At 47.0% G+C, this 17,072-nt stretch overlaps 1 protein-coding gene and 1 long non-coding RNA gene across 4 annotated transcripts; one reads left to right on the top strand and one right to left on the bottom strand.

The window, feature by feature from the left end:
• Positions 1–137: 137 nt before the first annotated feature.
• Prss54 (serine protease 54) lies at positions 138–17,032 on the bottom strand. 3 transcript variants are annotated; one of them, NM_001013888.1, is given in 7 exon segments: positions 141–890; positions 5,363–5,491; positions 6,156–6,414; positions 12,151–12,322; positions 16,168–16,261; positions 16,393–16,639; positions 16,869–17,032. In NM_001013888.1, coding segments are annotated over 5 exon segments (1,149 nt in total). In that variant the 5' UTR covers positions 16,229–16,261; positions 16,393–16,639; positions 16,869–17,032; the 3' UTR covers positions 141–362.
• LOC120098510 (uncharacterized) lies at positions 11,499–16,438 on the top strand. Its single transcript, NR_190661.1, is given in 4 exon segments — positions 11,499–11,612; positions 11,990–12,215; positions 15,174–15,279; positions 16,123–16,438. It is a non-coding gene; the product is annotated as an uncharacterized LOC120098510 (long non-coding RNA).
• Positions 17,033–17,072: the final 40 nt, after the last annotated feature.

Genomic DNA, 17,072 nt, shown 5'->3' with positions numbered 1-17,072 from the left:
CTGTGCCCAGCTAGCATCCCCCCCACTACCAGGCCACATCTAGATGGTCACCCGCAGGACCACATCTCCCGTGGGGATGTCTTTGAAGCCTGGCCCCTGGGACCATTAACACTGAAAAAACCACAAGGGCACTCTAATCGTTTGACACTTGTTAGCCCACATTTAGTTCACAAGCATAAATGAAAGTGACCTTCCCACATATGGGGGCGGGACAGAGGAAGGAGAGCCGGCCCGGTGCTGCCGTGGGCCTGCTCGTGGCCACCCAGGGGACACCTATCAAGAGCAGACACCAGAACAGTACGGCAGATGCCTAGCGCCTTGCACTTTGAGCTTCTTGTCTGTGGTAGTAGTTTAGCTCCTAGCTAGACACCGCTGCCCAAGAAAACAAGCACGAAGGACATCAGGATCCTTTCTTGGGACCAATGCAGCCTGTTCTGGCCAGCCACAGCCCTGCCTTCCCCCGCCTCCCCACCGTAGTAGTCATAGTACATGGGTTGAATAGCCACATTCGAAGGCCTGCCTGCTTCCTGTTGCCCATTTACCCTGAGGTTCTGCCACACATCCTTTTGCTTGTCATACATAGTGGACATTCTTAGTCCTTGGGAGTAGGATTGGGGCCATGCATAGCTATGTACAGAATACGAATTCTTTGTCAGGGCAATGTTTGATTGGTGAAAGGGGAGCTCAAGGACCAGCTTCTCCCAGGGGTGGATCGAGGAGAGGGGAGGACCAGCCTTCCTCGTCTTGGCTATGATCCAGTTGCTGTAGTCGTCCACACTGGTGTACAGAAGCAGGCCAGGGCACAAGTCACTTCCATAGGCCAGAAGTCCTCTCAGAATCCAGAGATCCAGCTTCTTTACTTGGCACATCATAGGGTTTCCTGGCTCCCCCTGCAGTAAACGGCAGAAGAGGGCTTCAGGTCTCAGAGAAACTTCCTGTTTAGTAGATCCTTGTACCAGTGTCTGTTTTAGAAAGTTTTGCATTGATTCTCCCTGGAAATGGGGCAAATTATAGGCTCCCATTTAAAATCTAGACAGCCACCACCAATTACAATTATAGACACACACACACACACACACACACACACACACACACACACACACACACACACACACACACACCTTTCTTTCCTCTGTCCCTCTCCCTCTCTCCCTCTCCCCTGCCTGTTTAAGTCTGGATCTCATATAACCTACTCACTATGAGGCTGAGGATGACTCTGAACTCTTGATCCCAGTGCCTCCCACCCCTCATGCTGGGAGTACCACAGCTGGTCTTTAACACAGAGCTGGGGATCAAATGCCTGACTCCAGGATTCTCTGCAAGGCAAGCCCCCTCCAGCAGGGCTACTTCCTCAGCCCGGTTTTCCTTTGTATTATAGGACCCCGACTGGCCGTAGCTTCCTGGCTCGATTTAAACTGTCCTGTCTTTTCCTAGTACCGTGAGTCTTCCTCTCTTTTGGCTGCTCATCCCTCCAACACCAGTATTTCTTTCCATTCTGGGTTAGAACGATAACACCTCTGAACCCTTCTCCTCCTCTTCTTTCTTCCTAAGGAGGAGCTGGATGGAGGGGCAGGAGGGCCAGAGTCCCTCAGGAACGAGCGCTTCCTGCCCCTTGTCACAGCTGCAGTTACTTTGCTCACCAGCCCTGCCACACTGCAGCCTCCCCCTCTTCCTGAAGGAGCAGTCCTCTGGGGCTCAGGAGGCCTACACACACACCTTATCTCAGGCAAGGCAGGAAGGCAGAGGCTTAGTCTACTTACCCGTCAGCCCCCTTGAAGAGTCAGGCAAGCTGGCCAGTGCTATGCTGCTCTCTCTGTTTGGCCTGAGGCAAGAGGCCTGGCTCTAACGCAGTGCAGGGATAAGCTAGTGCCAGCCACATGTTCAGTGTGCAGTACGCACTCGGGAAAGTATGAGCTACGATCACGAGCTCCGTGACGGGTTATAGGGGCTGTTAATTTTTTCTGTAGGAAGTTGAGGGAATGGGGGAAGTCTCAAGGTAACTACCAGGTTTCATTTATCCCACCTGTCCCACCAGAGACCCCCTCTTCTGCAAGTGTCAACTCTCCACTCGTACCCCATGGTCCGTCTTGGTCTGACATACGGGAAGGACTATTCGCCCTCCTTCATTTATGGCCCCTTTGACTGGAGGAGCCAGGCAGGCTGGCCAATGATAAGTTTCTCTTGCCGTTTAGACCGAGGTTACAGTGAACGGAATGCTACGGTTAACAGCAAACAGTTTGGGAAAACTCAAGGATGAGACACAAAGAGGCAAATGGTGACCTTTCAGCTGCTTCTGCTCTGTGGCCTGGGCAATGACCCTGGGGTGTCTCCTCCCACTACACTGCCCCTTGCTTAGGAAGAATGGGCAGAGCAGAGGTGAGAGTTTATGGTAGAAGGAGTGACTGGAAACAGGACAGAGACACAGCACATGCAATCTGCAAAGACACCGACCGTCACGCCTGGCTAGCCTTTCAGAAGGCCGGAAACAGTCTACGGGCAACAGAGTCCATATCATTCTGTGTTGCTGCCCCCCCCCTGTACTTCCACTCAGTCTCCTGCGTCATCCCACACTGCCAAATGGCAGATGGTTGAAAGGTTATTTCAGAGTTCTGGCTGCCCACCTGGGACTGTCCACCATTGTCCCTAACACACTAAGGCTGCTTGGGGCATGGAGCTCCCTGCTAACGAGCAGTGTGGTCTCCATCCTCTCACTGCTCCTACCCCCAGCTGATCACAACTGCTCTTGAGAAGGAAAATGGGTGGGATTTAGGACACGCAGCTTGGTGGTCCTGTCGCACAGTAGTGGGTGCAGACAGCCTTGGCTAGCACATGGCTTTGCTGCTCACCCCAGGCTCAGAATGAATTAGGTTTTTTTCCTTCTGTTGTTTCCCCGCCCATTCTTCCCCACCTAGTAGAGCCGTGACTTCTAGTTTCTGAAGTACAAGCAGCAGAGGCCACTGGCCCAGAGCCCCTGAAGCAGCTCTGTCTGTGAGGGGCAGCTACCACAAAGAAGGGCCTCCCTCACTCTCTGGGAGGTCCTCTCCCTTGACATTCCTCAAAACCTCTAAAAGTTGTAAAAACTATGAAAGTAAAGAGTAAAGGTCCACAGCAGCTCCTCTGGGTTCACGGGGAAAATCATTAGTCAGATTCTAAAGCCGGAAGTTTCTTCTATACCTGACAAGTGTGGCGTTCACAACCCAGACACCGGACCACATTTCTAAGAGAGGAAAACATTCAGAACACTGAAGTCACCATTAGATGTTTCGCGGCCAGAATTCAGCTCAAAAGCGAAAGGTTAGTGGCTGAGGACGGCTCCGTAGAGAAAGTGTGCGCTGAGCTAGCACGGATGCCGAGACTCTGTAAGTGCCTGGTGAACTCTGGAGGCGGGGTGGGACGCATGGGGCAATAGGCTAACTAGACTGGCCATATCAAATAGATCACAATGTAGGTCCAATCAAAAGGCCTTGCCTCAAGTAGTAAGGGCTTCATCAGGGAAGACAATGGCTTTAGATATACACACATGAACCCACATGCATGTGTACACTGCATGCACACCATACATACGTGTGAGAAAAAAAGATTTCACAGGGTTGCCACAGTTAAAAGACAACAACTCTGCCAGGCAATCATTTAACACGTTAATAATATACCATTTCCAGGGTCTAGGCACACTTCAATACCTGGCACCATGGGAAAGATGATATATTTTTAGATCTGTTGACGGTGAAGTCTAACTGGCATCATTCTATTTTCTCTTAGCATTGTGTAAAATTATGCCAGCATCTAACAGTTGATGGCCTCTTAAGTGCAATGAAATGTGGTAATGGGTTGGTGGGATGATCGCCATCAGGGTTTTATTAAATAGCTATGACTTCTGTGTCTTATGAACAATTTGAGAAGTTGCTGAAGCTGAACAGTGATGACATATGCCTTTAATCCTAGCGTGTGGGATCTCCGTGGGTTCGAGGCCAGCCTGGCCTACAGAATGAGTTCCAGGACAGCCAGGGCTACAGAGAAAGAGACTCTGTCTCAGCAAAACAAAACAATCAAAAACAAAGAAGAGGAGAAGAGGAGGAGGAAGAGGAGGAAGAAGGAAAAAGAAAGGAGGAGGAGGAAGAGAAGGAGAAAGAGAGGCAGCAGCGGCGGCGGCAGCAGCTGAGGTCCTCTCCTGGCAGGAAACCAAGCACAGAGCAGTTGACCAATGTTGAGCCGCTTCAGGGAGAGCAAACTTGCTGCTTAATGAGAACCATCGAGTCTTTGGGATCCAAAGACTTTTAGAAAGGGGTGTGTGTGTGTGTGTGTGTGTGTGTGTGTGTGTGTGTGTGTTCTTTCCTCTAAAAAATAACCTCTTGCCTTCCACTTGGAGAACAACGTCTTGACCAGAGGAGTCCTGAAGGTTGTTCGTAGATGAGAGAGGTGATTGACATCTTACAAAGGCAGATTTACGTTAAGGATGTAGCTCAGTAGTAGAGCATTTGCCTAGCATGCTCTTGGGCCTAGGTTTAACCCCCAAAATATATCCTCTCTCTCTCTCTCTCTCTCTCTCTCTCTCTCTCTCTCTCTCTCACACACACACACACACACACACACACACAGAGACAGAGACAGAGACAGAGACAGAGAGACAAAGACAAAGAACTTTGCCTGCTAGCCTGAAGTTTTTCTCCCTACTCTTAACATTTATTGACCAGTCTTAGTAAGCCACATTAATCTGGGATTAGACATCAGGGGACCTGAACCAGATGGTGGTGAATTCTGCACATTTTGCTCAAACCATAGGACAGTCATTGTAGTACTTGTTACTTTGTGTAGAGAGCAGGGGTTTTTACAGAAGAAACTCCCGATTCCTGGCAAACAGTGCATCAAAAGAGAATCTAGGTTCCATAGATACTGGATATGGTGACTCCAGCCCTGTGGACTTGTGCACATACCCACGAAGTGGAAGCAGTACTCACACCTTTCATTTTTAGCTCATTAATAAGCACCTGTGACTTGGATATGCTTAATCATTACACTGAAAATAGTAACTCCATGTAGTCCTTTCAGCAGGCTTTTCTTTCTATGTCAAGTTAAGATGTCATTATGTAGTTCAGGTTGGCCTTAAATTCATGATCCTTCTGCCTTGGCCTACAGAGCCCCAGAATTATAAGCATGACATGCCACAGTTAGTCATTTGGCAAGCTTCTGAGTAACTACTTTCTGCTAAATGTCATTCCTACCAGAGACATGAATCTCATGTCACTGTCTCGTCATCCTTCATTCACCTTTGTCCAGTAAGGAGCACTCCTTGTGACCCCTTGGTCTCATGGGTGCAATCCATGATTACTTTGGGGATTTGGCTACTACTAGATCAAGTTCTTACCAGGCAAACGTTGGAGTCCTTATTTGTGTGACTGGCACATTCTGTTTTCTGTTGTCTGTGTAAAGGGCACACCTCAATGTCATTCACGGAGATTCTCCTCAGGATACTCATTGTCATGTGATTTCCTGTCTGGACCATGCAACAGAGAGCCCAAGAGTTATTAACAAGAAGGCGGTCCTGTGTCAATGCAACAGCAACTCCCATATCTCACAGGAGGGAACAGAAAAGTCCCTTTTACCCATAGAATCAACTATCTCTTTGCTTTGATCTGAATCTATAAACAGACAGAGAATAATTCACCCTTCCCTCACACTTAAAGACTATACATTTCCTTGTTTTCATTCTTACACAAGAATGACAGGAAAAGGGTGGCTTAAGTAAGAGTACACTCAGCTCTAATCCCCTTACTCCTCCCAGCATTTGGTGAGGCAGTTTGCTGCTTGTTTACTACTTGGATATAGAGAAGAAAGAGGAGGAGTAGGAGGAGGGGAAGGGCGAGGGCGAGGAAGACAAAAAGGAGAGGAGAGAAGAGGAGGAAGGGGAAGGGGAAGAAGATGAGGAGGAAGAGGAGGGGAGGGGGAAGAAGAGGAAGACGGGGAGGAGAAAGACAAAAGGAGAGGAGAGAAGAAAAGAAAGAGGAAGAGGAGGAGAGCCCCCCTCACAAAGACAAACACTAGGAATCAACCCTAAGCATCAAACATCCTGATGTTTAGACAAGCCCTAAAGAAGCTCATCCGAGTCGCCCCCGTGCCAGCACACACACAGCCTCCTCTAGGAGAAGGAATGCATTAACTGCAGACGTGGGATTCCATCCTGCTACCCAGCAGTTCTTCAAGGCTGTCGGTTTGTGTAGACTTTTGCCTAGGAAGCAGATGGGCTGGACCAGGTCGTCGAAGTGTATGGCGGAGTCTGTCCTCAGGAGGGCTATGTTATTGCGCATTGAGTTGTTGTTAAAGTTCTCGTGGGGGATGATGGCATTGATTGAATACTCTTTGTGGTCAGCGTTCCGGGGATCCATGTTAGCTATGCCAACAACAGCAATGACCTCCTTCCTAGAGAGGACGACAACAAAAGGGATCAACCTGGCATGCTCATCCAACCCACTCCCTGGGTATTTTGTTTTTAGTGTGTGTGTGTGTGTGTGTGTGTGTGTGTGTGTGTGTGTGTGTGTGTGTGTGTGAGAGAGAGAGAGAGAGAGAGAGAGAGAGAGAGAGAATCATACTTGGGCTCTCTGGAAGATCAAGAAACATTCTAACCACTGAGCCATCTGTCCAACCCCTTGGTTAGTTTTTACTCACACCTTTGAACTCAGTCTCCAAGGAATTTCTTCTGAATTTCTAGGTTTGTGCTCTTCCTTGTAAGCCCAAGGTCTCGTGGGGGATTCTTCTGTCTTAATACATTTTTCTTACCAATCAAAGATCGTCTGTTCACATGCTACTGGGTAACTTTCTCCATAGGAAGTGTTTTTAAACATCGTAGTGATCATACCAGCTGTGTAAGTGTACTCTCACCCAAATCCTTAGCAATTCACATCTTGATGCTTCTCTCCTTACATAGTCTATGAATGATATGACGTGGCTTACGAGTGGGAAGATATGGCACAGCAGTGGTTAACAGTGGTGGAGTTAAGCTGGGTATTCTCTTCTTCAGCCCTTGGGACTCACCCAAGAAACAACAAGAACTCGAAGCAAATGTGTGTCCTGTGGAACCATAAAGAGGACTGAACACTTAGCATCCAAGCAGGACGGCTGGGAGTGAGCCGTGGCATCCGCTGCCCCTGAGCTCAGAAGAAGCTGGGTGAGAAGTTCTCAGTAAAAAAGATCAAGAATGAAGGTCAAGTTAGAAAGAACACTCAGGAGAATAGAAAACACGTTTAAAGACATAGGAAGTAGGCTGAGAACAATGACCAAAACGAGACAGACGCTAGTAAGGTTTTCTTGTGTGTCTGTTTTTGTTTTCATTCTCATTCGTGTGTGTGTGTGTGTGTGTGTGTGTGTGTGTGTGTGTGTGTGTGTGTGTGTGTGCGCGTGTGTGCGTGTTTGGGAATCACCCTGACTTGCTCTTTTACTGTCTTCATTGAGGCATGATGTCACCAGCCCAGGTCTCAGACATAGCTGTCTCCCTAGGTGAGAAGAGTTTTAGGTTGGGCAGAATTGTATGGAATTGGATGAGGGAACCAATCAGCACATCACCTCAGGAGAATAGAGACTCTGAGCTCTTCCATTCACTGTATATTGCACTGACGTGACCCAACAGGACCCAGCAGGCAAGGCAAATCGCTGCTGTCCAACACTCTGGGGGCCAACACTCTGGGGCCCACCAGAAGAGGGAAGAGTGGAGAGTGGCTCGTGGGTGACAGATGGGAGCCGTCCAAGATGAAGTCATTCTAAGTTCGATCTTACACGTTCTTGTCTAACTCATGAAACTCATGAAAGTAAAATGAGGGAGAACAGCAGGTGCTGGGAAGCAGGGTTGAGCCAGGCATCTCCTCGGTATATAAGCATTAGGAGTCACCCTGATTAAAATCAGAATCACCTCAGACTTCTCCACAGAAACATTTACTACTGGAAGCCAGAGGGGCAATGGGAGGGGAGAGCAATGCCTAGAAAGTCTTCAATGGAAAAGAAGTCATAGACAGGACATGAACTGGGAGAGTTCTTCTTTTCGTGGGTATGTGTGTATGTGTGTGTATGTATATGTGTATGTATGTATATGTGTGAGTGAGTGTATGTGTATATGTACATATATATATGTGTGTATGTGTATGTTTGTATGTGTATATATATGTGTTTATATGTATATGTGTATGTATGTATGTATATGTGTGAATGAGTGTATGTGTATATGTATATATGTATGTGTGTATGTGTATGTTTGTATGTGTATATATGTATATGTGTATATGTATATATGTGTGCGTGTATGTGTGTTTGTATGTGTATATATGTATATGTGTATATGTATATATGTATGCGTGTATGTGTGTTTGTATGTGTATATATGTATATGTGTATATGTATATATGTATGTGTGTATGTATGTGTATATATGTATATGTGTATATGTATATATGTATGTGTGTATGTATGTGTATATATGTATATGTGTATGTATGTGTATATGTGTATATGTGTATATGTATATATGTATGTGTGTATGTATGTGTATATATGTATATGTGTATGTATGTGTATATATGTATATGTGTATATGTATATATGTATGTGTGTATGTGTATGTTTGTATGTGTATATATGTGTGTATATATGTGTATGTATATGTGTGAATGTGTATACGTATATATATGTATGTGTGTATGTATATATATGTATGTATATATTTGTTTATATATGTGTGTATATGTGTGTGCATGTGTATGTGTATGTATTTGTGTATCTGTATATATGTGTATGTATGTGTGTATGTGTATCTGTGTGTATATGTATGTGTATATGTGTGCGTGAGTGTGTGCGTGAGTGTGTGTGTGAGTGTGAGTATGTGTGGGACTGGGGTTGATGTCAGGAGTCTTCCACAATCTCTTTTCTGTCCTATTTTCACACAGAGGGAAAGAGCTATGTGAAGACACAGCTAGAAGGAAGCAAGCATCCTGGTGCACTATCCTTTGTGGCTTTAAGTTTTGTGCCTAACCTACCCAGTCTATGCTATTTCTTATGGAGACCTGAGCTGCTGATGGGGGAGAGGACTCTGTCTGCGTTAACAGACCTAAGAATCAACATGGAAACACGTATAGATATCCATGAACACTTTAGGTGGAACGTCCCAGAACCTGCTGACAGGACATGGCACAAGGGAAGGAAACTAGCGACTCAGGGATGTTTTCATGGTGTATCCACTTCTTTGTGGAGATTCGCTTACATACATGGATTTCCATTTAAACATACAAATTCTGGGCCTTCTGAAGACAGCGCTCAGAGACACTCAGAATGGTCCAGAGTTTGACACAACATTGTAAGGTTTTCCTACAATACGTTCTCAGATAAAACTAGGTCGTCTCGAACCCCTGGCAATAGAATTGTTTACCTTTACACCAAGAAGGTTTGGAAAGCACCAAAATCTGTGTGTGTGCACCCAGACAGACTGCGAGGGCTTCATGCCGTAAGACCTAAGTCTTTCGGAGTTTGTCTAAAATAAAGAAGCGCGTCAGTGCGGCCTATGGAAGTGCCATCTGTAGTAAGTAAAAGGTCAGGCACGCTTCGTATTGAGGAACAGAAAATTGTTGTGGAAGTGTTGAAGACACAAACACAGAGTCGGAAAGCAAAACAAATATGGGCTTTTTTAAAAAAAATAATAAAAGTCAAGGCTCTGTAAATAAAAGATAATTTATATATAAAAATATATAAATCAAAGCTATATATTCTGACCAGTGTGATGGTCAAGGGCAGAGCATCCATAATGAACTAGAAAACCTCCAGTGTCAGGAAAGGGTTACATCTTACTGAGTCGTTGGCCAAAGGGATCCCATGGAATCCCCCAAACATCACAGACTACCGCCAAGGCTACCGGTAACTCTCTACAGCTTGATGGTAAGGCCATATTGCTGAAGACATCACTTACGTCATTGAAGAAGGAGAAGTTGAACTGGAGCCTAACCAGAAGCTTCACTCATCCTGACTAGTGTTCCTGGTCCTGGAAGGCACAGTTCCAGAGGAAAAAGGTAATCATGTATGTCACTCAGCTATAAACCCTGACCTACAGCAGCAACCTGCCTGCGAGATATACTGGTATAACAGTAGCACAAATATGGGGGTGACCAACCAACTCCACAAGATGGAACCCACGCCTGATACAAAGTGGCCAAGAACCTCAGACTCCATAGGTCATGGGCCCAGGGGGAATCTTTAATAACCATTGTTCTGCTATAGGAGCACAGCAACAAAATGACTCCTAATGATATACACACAGATTGGTGCCTTGATCAAACCACAGGGAAGAAGGGTCTTCCCTAGTAGGTGGGAATTAAGACAGAGACCCCACAGTTGGACAAGGGGCAGAGAGTGAGTCTTGGGCGCACTCAGTCCTAAATGAGATGTGTTCATTAAACCCCTTCTTCCCAAGGCTCAGGAATCTGTAAGGAAGCAGAGGTGGGTTCTAAGACCCAGAGGTGATGGATGACCCCAAGGAACCAATGTCTTCTAGACACAACAGAACTGATGTGCGTGTGAATTTACACACACAAGACCTACACCGGTCTTAGTCAGACAGGGTCCTAGCACTGAGAAGGGGAAGCAGACACAGAAAGCTCAAGGTTAGAGTTTCAGTGGGTTTGTTTCCTTTGTGAGTTACAAGCAGAAGCCCTAACCAAGAAGCTCTTTGCAACTGATACCTGCTGGCAAAGGGAAAATCAGTTGTCACTAGTGGAGATGCCAGGTACTGGGTCTATCAAACACATTCTAGGGAAGACCCAGGCCCAGAACAATTGGCCAACACAAATCAAACTCAGTGGGGTGTGTGTGTGTGTGTGTGTGTGTGTGTGTGTGTGTGTGTGTATGTGTATATATATATATGTATATATATATATATATTTTTTTTTTGGTTCTTTTTTTCGGAGCTGGGGACCGAACCCAGGGCCTTGGGCTTCCTAGGTAAGCGCTCTACCACTGAGCTAAATCCCCAGCCCCTATATTTTTTTTTTTTGGTGGAACTTTTTGTTCCATTTTTGTTCCATTTTTGTCTTGTTTGGCATTTTTTTTATCTTGTTGATCTTTTCCCTGTTTTGATTTTCGTCTTTGTGGGATTTCGTTTATGGCTTTTGAAAGAGAGAAAGAAGGGAGTTGAGTAGGTAGAGAGGTGGAGAGAAGTTGGAGAGGGGGAAATGTGATTAAAATATATTTTATAAAAATATTTAATTTAAAAAATAAATAAAATAAAACGGCATATGAAGTCTATTATTTGACATGTGCACTAAAAGAATAATAAAAGCAATTTTAAAATACATAAAACAAGTGTTAAAAATTCAGCAGCAACACAATATTCTCTCACGTGTCTACATTATAATTTCCTTAGCCAATTAAGCTTGAACTCCTGATCCTTCTGCCTCCACCTTCCCAAGTGCTGAGATCACAGGCCCATGTCATAATATCCCTTACATGTTTACTTCCTCTCTGGTATTTTCAGTGTTATCAGTCACCCAATCAACAACTTTGTACATGGAACCTTTTCCCCCCAAGAGGTTGAAATTACCTTCTTAATGCTGATTTTCAAAAGTTAAGTTCATTGGACTAGGAGTAAGGTATTCTACAATACTTACGAAAATATTTTTAGAATATTTGCCAAACTCTTTAATCTTATTTATAAGAATCTGAGCTTATAGTATATAATTCGGGGTACATAGGCAAGCACAATTAGAGGAAAGAAGCCACGGGTGTTCTTAGCACCCAGAGAAAAGCATTTTGCGAGCATCTCCAGTTTCTTTCTGCTTTCTTTGTGCACTTCTGTCTGTGGCAGTGACATCTGTAAGGCCCAGGGTATCTTGGGGCTCCTGTTGACTTCCCTAACTCATCCTGGAAGGATACCCGGTGGATACAATCAAAGAATCCAGGCCTCCGTGATTGTGGCAAAATTACAAGTGGACTTCCTAGACACAACAAATGGCGTTTTGCTTTTCAGGGGCACCACCCTCGGTCCTCACGGTAAAGTCCCATGAGCCACTGGTGATCTCAGGACTTGGCTAAGGCGAGTACACCCAGAGTCATTCCTGTAGGCTCCACTAGTCCCTGAGCCCACAGGACAGTCCGCTCGCTCCCCAACCGTCATGCGGGAGCATTAACCTGTTCTGGAGAGCGGAGGCGGTGCTGAGGATCCAGAACTCGCTGAGAATGCAGCCAAACGCCAGGTGGGTGTACTGTTTGTCCTGTATGGACACCACCCAGGGGAACTCGGTGCTGCTCACGAGGTTCTCGTGTAACTGGTCCACGATGTTGGCTTTCTGGATGCCGCAAACTGCAGAAGGAACATGGGCCTCACCGTGTGGCAAAGAGCTAGCCCCCCTGTGAGCACCGCCCGACCTCGGGACTCCTGTTGCGCTGGCTGTTTTGCTAGGGGCTCACTCTACCACCCTGATGCCTAGTTTATCCCAGGAGATATTCCACATTCAAGACGATTGGTAGCGTCTCTGAACCTTGTAAAAGTCTCACTAGACTCTGCTTCTGGCGCTTCTCTGCCAAGCGCAGCACCTCTTGCTAGGCCTTGTCTAGCATCTTCTGTACAAACGCGGTTGGGAACGGGACCCATAGCCATCCTTGTAGAGCCTAGACTCTTCCTTCAGGGGAAAGCGGTTGCTTGCTTTCTCAACCCTCCGCTCATAAGTGGATGGTATATCGTTTTCCAGGTTTGGTACGTCGGCACTCCGATGGCCAAATGTATGTGTGGATTTGTATAGTCTTTATTCTTGTGCTTTAGCTTTCTCTAGTTTAATTCCTACTATGACAAGTGTGAAAAATCAAATCTGTGCTGGTTAGTTTTAATTATCGACTTGGTGCAACCTAGAATCCCTTGGAAGAGAGTCTTAATGAAGAATAATCAAGGTAAGGTCGGGTTGAGAGCATGTCTGATGAGGACTGTCTTAACTGCTAACTGATATAAGAAGAACCAGGTCACAGTGGGAAATACCATTTCCTGGGGGTGGGGTCCTTAACTGTGTAAGAGTAAAGAAGCCTGGGGGTGGGGGTGGAGGCAGAGGTAGGAGGATCTCTGTGAGTCTGAGGGCCAGCCTGGTCTACAGAGTGAGCAGAGTGGGTTCTGGCCAGTCAGTGTCATATAATAAAACCTTATCAAGAAGAGGAAAAAATAGTAAGGGAAGCTAAGTAAGTAAGTAAGTAATGTAAGCTAAGCCAACAAGCAGGTAGCTCTTGACTATGGGCATGATGTGACTAGGGGCTTGAGCTCCTCTGGTTGGGCGTTCAGCCACAGAAGTAACACTAGCACAACCCCTCCCCCAGCACAACTGGTTTAGGGGCCCTGATAGCTTAAGAGTATGAAAGGGTCTTGAGGCCCAAAGCTTTGAGCACTTCCAGCATGAACATACTATGGGGCAGTTCTCCCAGAACCCTGTAGGTGGACAATGCTAAGGTGGATGGAGAACTCCAGCTTTAGGGCAGGTAGCACCTCACACAGGCAGCAAGCATACGGAGCCAGTGCAGAGGAATCCAAACTCCACCAATCGCCTTGTTCCAGACACCCTCAGCTTTAAATTCACTCTCGCCTTTCCCTGCATCCCTGCAAGCTTCTGGCATTTGTGGTTCCTCCTACCAGGTCTGCTTTGCTAGCACACACTAATAAGCGTGGTGTCTAGTACCTAGTGTTCAATACGTTATCTGGTGCATGACTAAAATGACTGTAGGCTATTGACTCCCGGACCTCCCGACATGAAGGAGATAAAATTCCTGGTGTGTGGAAGCTGTCCCTGGCCCCTTCCCAATCCTTCTCAGCCTCTTTCTTCCAGACGGCCCAGCCAGGTAGTATCCTGGGAAGCCTGGATTTTGTTTCCAGGAGAATACAATGTTGTTTCAATGATATGTCCACTATGTCAGCCTGAGGTTGGGTGGACCTGTATTGTCCTTAACGGTCTATGTTCATACAAGCATGGAGACTGTTAGAACAGGAAGGATCATGGAAGCCAGAGAAGGGAGGAGAAGGCAAGGCCAGAGACTGACTTCCTTATAGTGCTGGGTGGGATGAGCTGAGCCCCTACTTTACTGGTGTCATTCATGACGGCAACTCCATGAACCTTGTTGCTCCCCAACACTGTAGTTCTAGTGCCCACAGGGCTCCCCGGCGCCGTGTGGAGCCAGGGTGTAGAGATTCTCCATCCTGAGAGTATCAGGCATCTACAAGAATCTCTAAACATTGCATTTGCTAAACATTCACCAGATGTGTATTTGCGAAGTGCCCGAGTGCCGACTTCAAAGTCAAGTTAGTCTCTTAATGTGCTGAGATCCTGGGCAAGCCGCTACTCTCTCTGCCGCTGTTTCCTCTTTTGAAGGGTGTAGCCGTGGGCCTAGCTGTACACCACTTGGGGTGGTTGCAAGATCATACAGGAGGTTATGGGAATATGCAAACTATAGCTCTATAAATGACTGTGCTAAGCCTTGGGGCAAAACTGGCAACCCTGTTTCCAAAAATGCAAGCCAACTTCCCACTCGCTCTCAAATCAATGCTTGCTTCTGTGTTGGTGGCCTTGGGTCTCCATGTCATATAATAGGTACCCATAGCAGATCCGGTGCCCCGGACTCCCAGCGAATGCCTTTTCAGCCATCCACCCACCTGTGCAGAGCCCAGCCAGGCACTGGGGTGAGAACTAACAGTGTAGGGATGGGCTTTGAGGATCTGGGAAGGTGAGATAGGACCCAAAGGATATGCTGAGTCCTTAGAAGAGAAAGCGGGAGGAATGGAAGGGCTTCTTCTGGTGGTGACCTGGGATCTTGGCAGCAAAGACATTTCCTAAAGCACAGAGTCTGTTGCCATCTACAGTATCGTCAGGAGCTCAGAGAGGGCTAGGTATGGCAGCTATACCTTTAATCTCCGCACTCAGGAGGCAGAGCCACTCAGGTGATCAAAGCTAGCCTGGCCTACCTAGTGAGCACCAGGATAGCCAATGTTATGTACGTAGTGAGACTCTTGTCTCGGAACAAAACAAATAACAACATAAAAGAAAACAGAGGACCTCTTCATTATGGGGTATCCTGAGACCAAATTTCCAACCATAGGCTTTGCTGGGAGAGCACTAAAGCCCCGAACCACTTCAGAAAAACCAACAATGAAACTCCTTGTCTATGCCTTGGTTTTTCTTTAGAGAAACTGGTGATCTACAACGCAGGCATTAACCAGACCTTCGCAAGCCGAGAACCTCCATGTACGTGACCGCATTCCTTTTTTCCAAAGTGCTACTTGGGTGATGGGTAAGTACCTGGGTAGTAGAGTACTTGTGCACAGTCCCTGCCTTGTGCCTTGATTCCATCGCTAACGCCACGACGAGAAAATTTGGTTCAGAGAGGAAGTGGTTTTTTTTTTTTCTTCTGGGTCTCAGCTATGGCTTAGTGGGACAGGGATGCTATGTCTGGGCCTCTCTTGGTCTCCTTGGCATGGAATTGGAGGAGGCTGAAGATGGTGTGTGTTCTTTCCACAGTGTGTGTGTGTGTGTGTATATGTGTGAGTATGTGTATGTGTGTGTGTGTGAGTTGTGTATGTGTATGTGTGAGTGTGTGTGTGTGTGTGTGTGTGTGTGTGTGTGTGTGTGTGTGTGATCTCCCATCTAACCAGTGGCAGCAAAGATGGACAGAACCTACTTGACTCAGATGTCCCTTGTTTACCTGCCCTTTCCTAGGCTGGACTTGCTAGTCCTGAGCAGTCTACAGGCCAGGGAGGAGGGGACAACAGCAGCCACTTTTGCAACCTGGGAAACCCCTGCCGCTGTGGGACTGGTCCTGATGAGGATCACAGTTTGCAGAGCTCAGTGCACTCCGGGTGGGAGAGGTTGAGCTGAGTGTGGGAGGCAGTTCTCACTCTGACCCTTCTGCCCCATAGGCCATTCCAGGCCCTGTTGTTGATTTTCCTGATTCCCACCCTTAGAATTAGATCTACCCCCCTGCCCTGACACTCTGCCTTTCCTAGTTCCTGCCACTCACGTGCTACCCAGGACAAAGGACTGGGGATGGTCTTTCTTGCCCAGTGAATCCCTCTCTGGGCATCAGGGCCACCCTGTTCTCCTGGATGACCCTCCACCCCGCCCCACCCCACCCCAGGCTCTGCCTGTCATTGAACGCTTGGGGAAGGAGCTGCACACTCACTGGCAGATGACGAGTGGGACATGTACAACAGCAGCAGCAGGATCCCTCTCAGCTCTGCCATCCCCGGAGAGAAGCACAGCGAGCACCATGTGAGCTGGGAAGACAGAAGACTCGTGACTCCATCGCCGTCCACGGGCAGGCTCCCCTGCTCCCAGAAAAGGGTGATCCCCATTGTGGACACCTGTCCCTTTTTGCCATCAAGGTTCCCAGATGGAGTAAACTGACCTGTCACATCCCCAGCTCTGGGTTCCGTGCAGGTATGGGCAAGGAAGAAGCTGTCTGACTCCGATGCTTGGCTAGCGGTTTGTGAGATGGCCCGAGGAGAGAGGGTGGTCTGCTTTTTTTTTTTTTTCCAGTTGTCTTCTCAAAGCAGCCTGGGGCCCTGGTTGTGCTAAAGAGTTGGTTCTCTATAAAGGGTTGGCTTTTGAATTGTGGAATTCAACCCTTGCTTTGACTCTATAGCCATAAAACACTGCCAAAAGAGAAGACAGGGTTTTGGTGGGAGCTCTCCCAGGGTTTAGTGATGTCTCCCCTCCTATTAAAACTAGACACAGATGCTCTCATGATCCCCATTTTACAGATGCAGAAACTGACACCCAGAGATACTGAGTCACAGGATCAAGGTCGTACAGCAACTAAGCAGTGAATCGGAAGTGTGATCTCAAAACTATCTGAACCCCTAAAGCCCTTAGGAGCATCACCTCACATCCTGGTGCCTCAAACTGTGCGCCATGACCTAAGGAAACTGTGTGCACAGTTCTAAGTCACCATGTTCCCCTCATGACACAAGATGTTTCTTTTGTCCTCAGGATGATGCTTCTAGTTCTTCCGTGAACTATTCCGACTAAAGGAGAAACAAACTCACTGTGGCCTTATGCAGCAGAGCTCTACAGCGGAGTTTCTTC

Source organism: Rattus norvegicus, chromosome 19 (genome assembly GCF_021556685.1).
Source record: "Rattus norvegicus strain SHRSP/BbbUtx chromosome 19, alternate assembly SHRSP_T2T, whole genome shotgun sequence".
Classification (NCBI taxonomy): Eukaryota; Metazoa; Chordata; class Mammalia; order Rodentia; family Muridae; genus Rattus; species Rattus norvegicus.
This window is presented reverse-complemented; position numbering and strand designations above follow the sequence as displayed.

What these genes read in the sequence shown, in the direction of transcription:
- Prss54 (XM_087594019.1), bottom strand. Translation starts at nt 16,228, where the DNA reads ATGGCAGAGCTGAGAGGGATCCTGCTGCTGCTGTTGTACATGTCCCAC. An exon ending in GCCTCCGCTCTCCAGAACAG is followed by an intron (nt 6,415 to 12,150) that starts GTTAATGCTCCC and finishes CGTCCTCTCTAG; the next exon opens with GAAGGAGGTCATTGCTGTTG. An exon ending in CAGCCTTGAAGAACTGCTGG is followed by an intron (nt 5,492 to 6,182) that starts GTAGCAGGATGG and finishes TGCATGGTCCAG; the next exon opens with ACAGGAAATCACATGACAAT.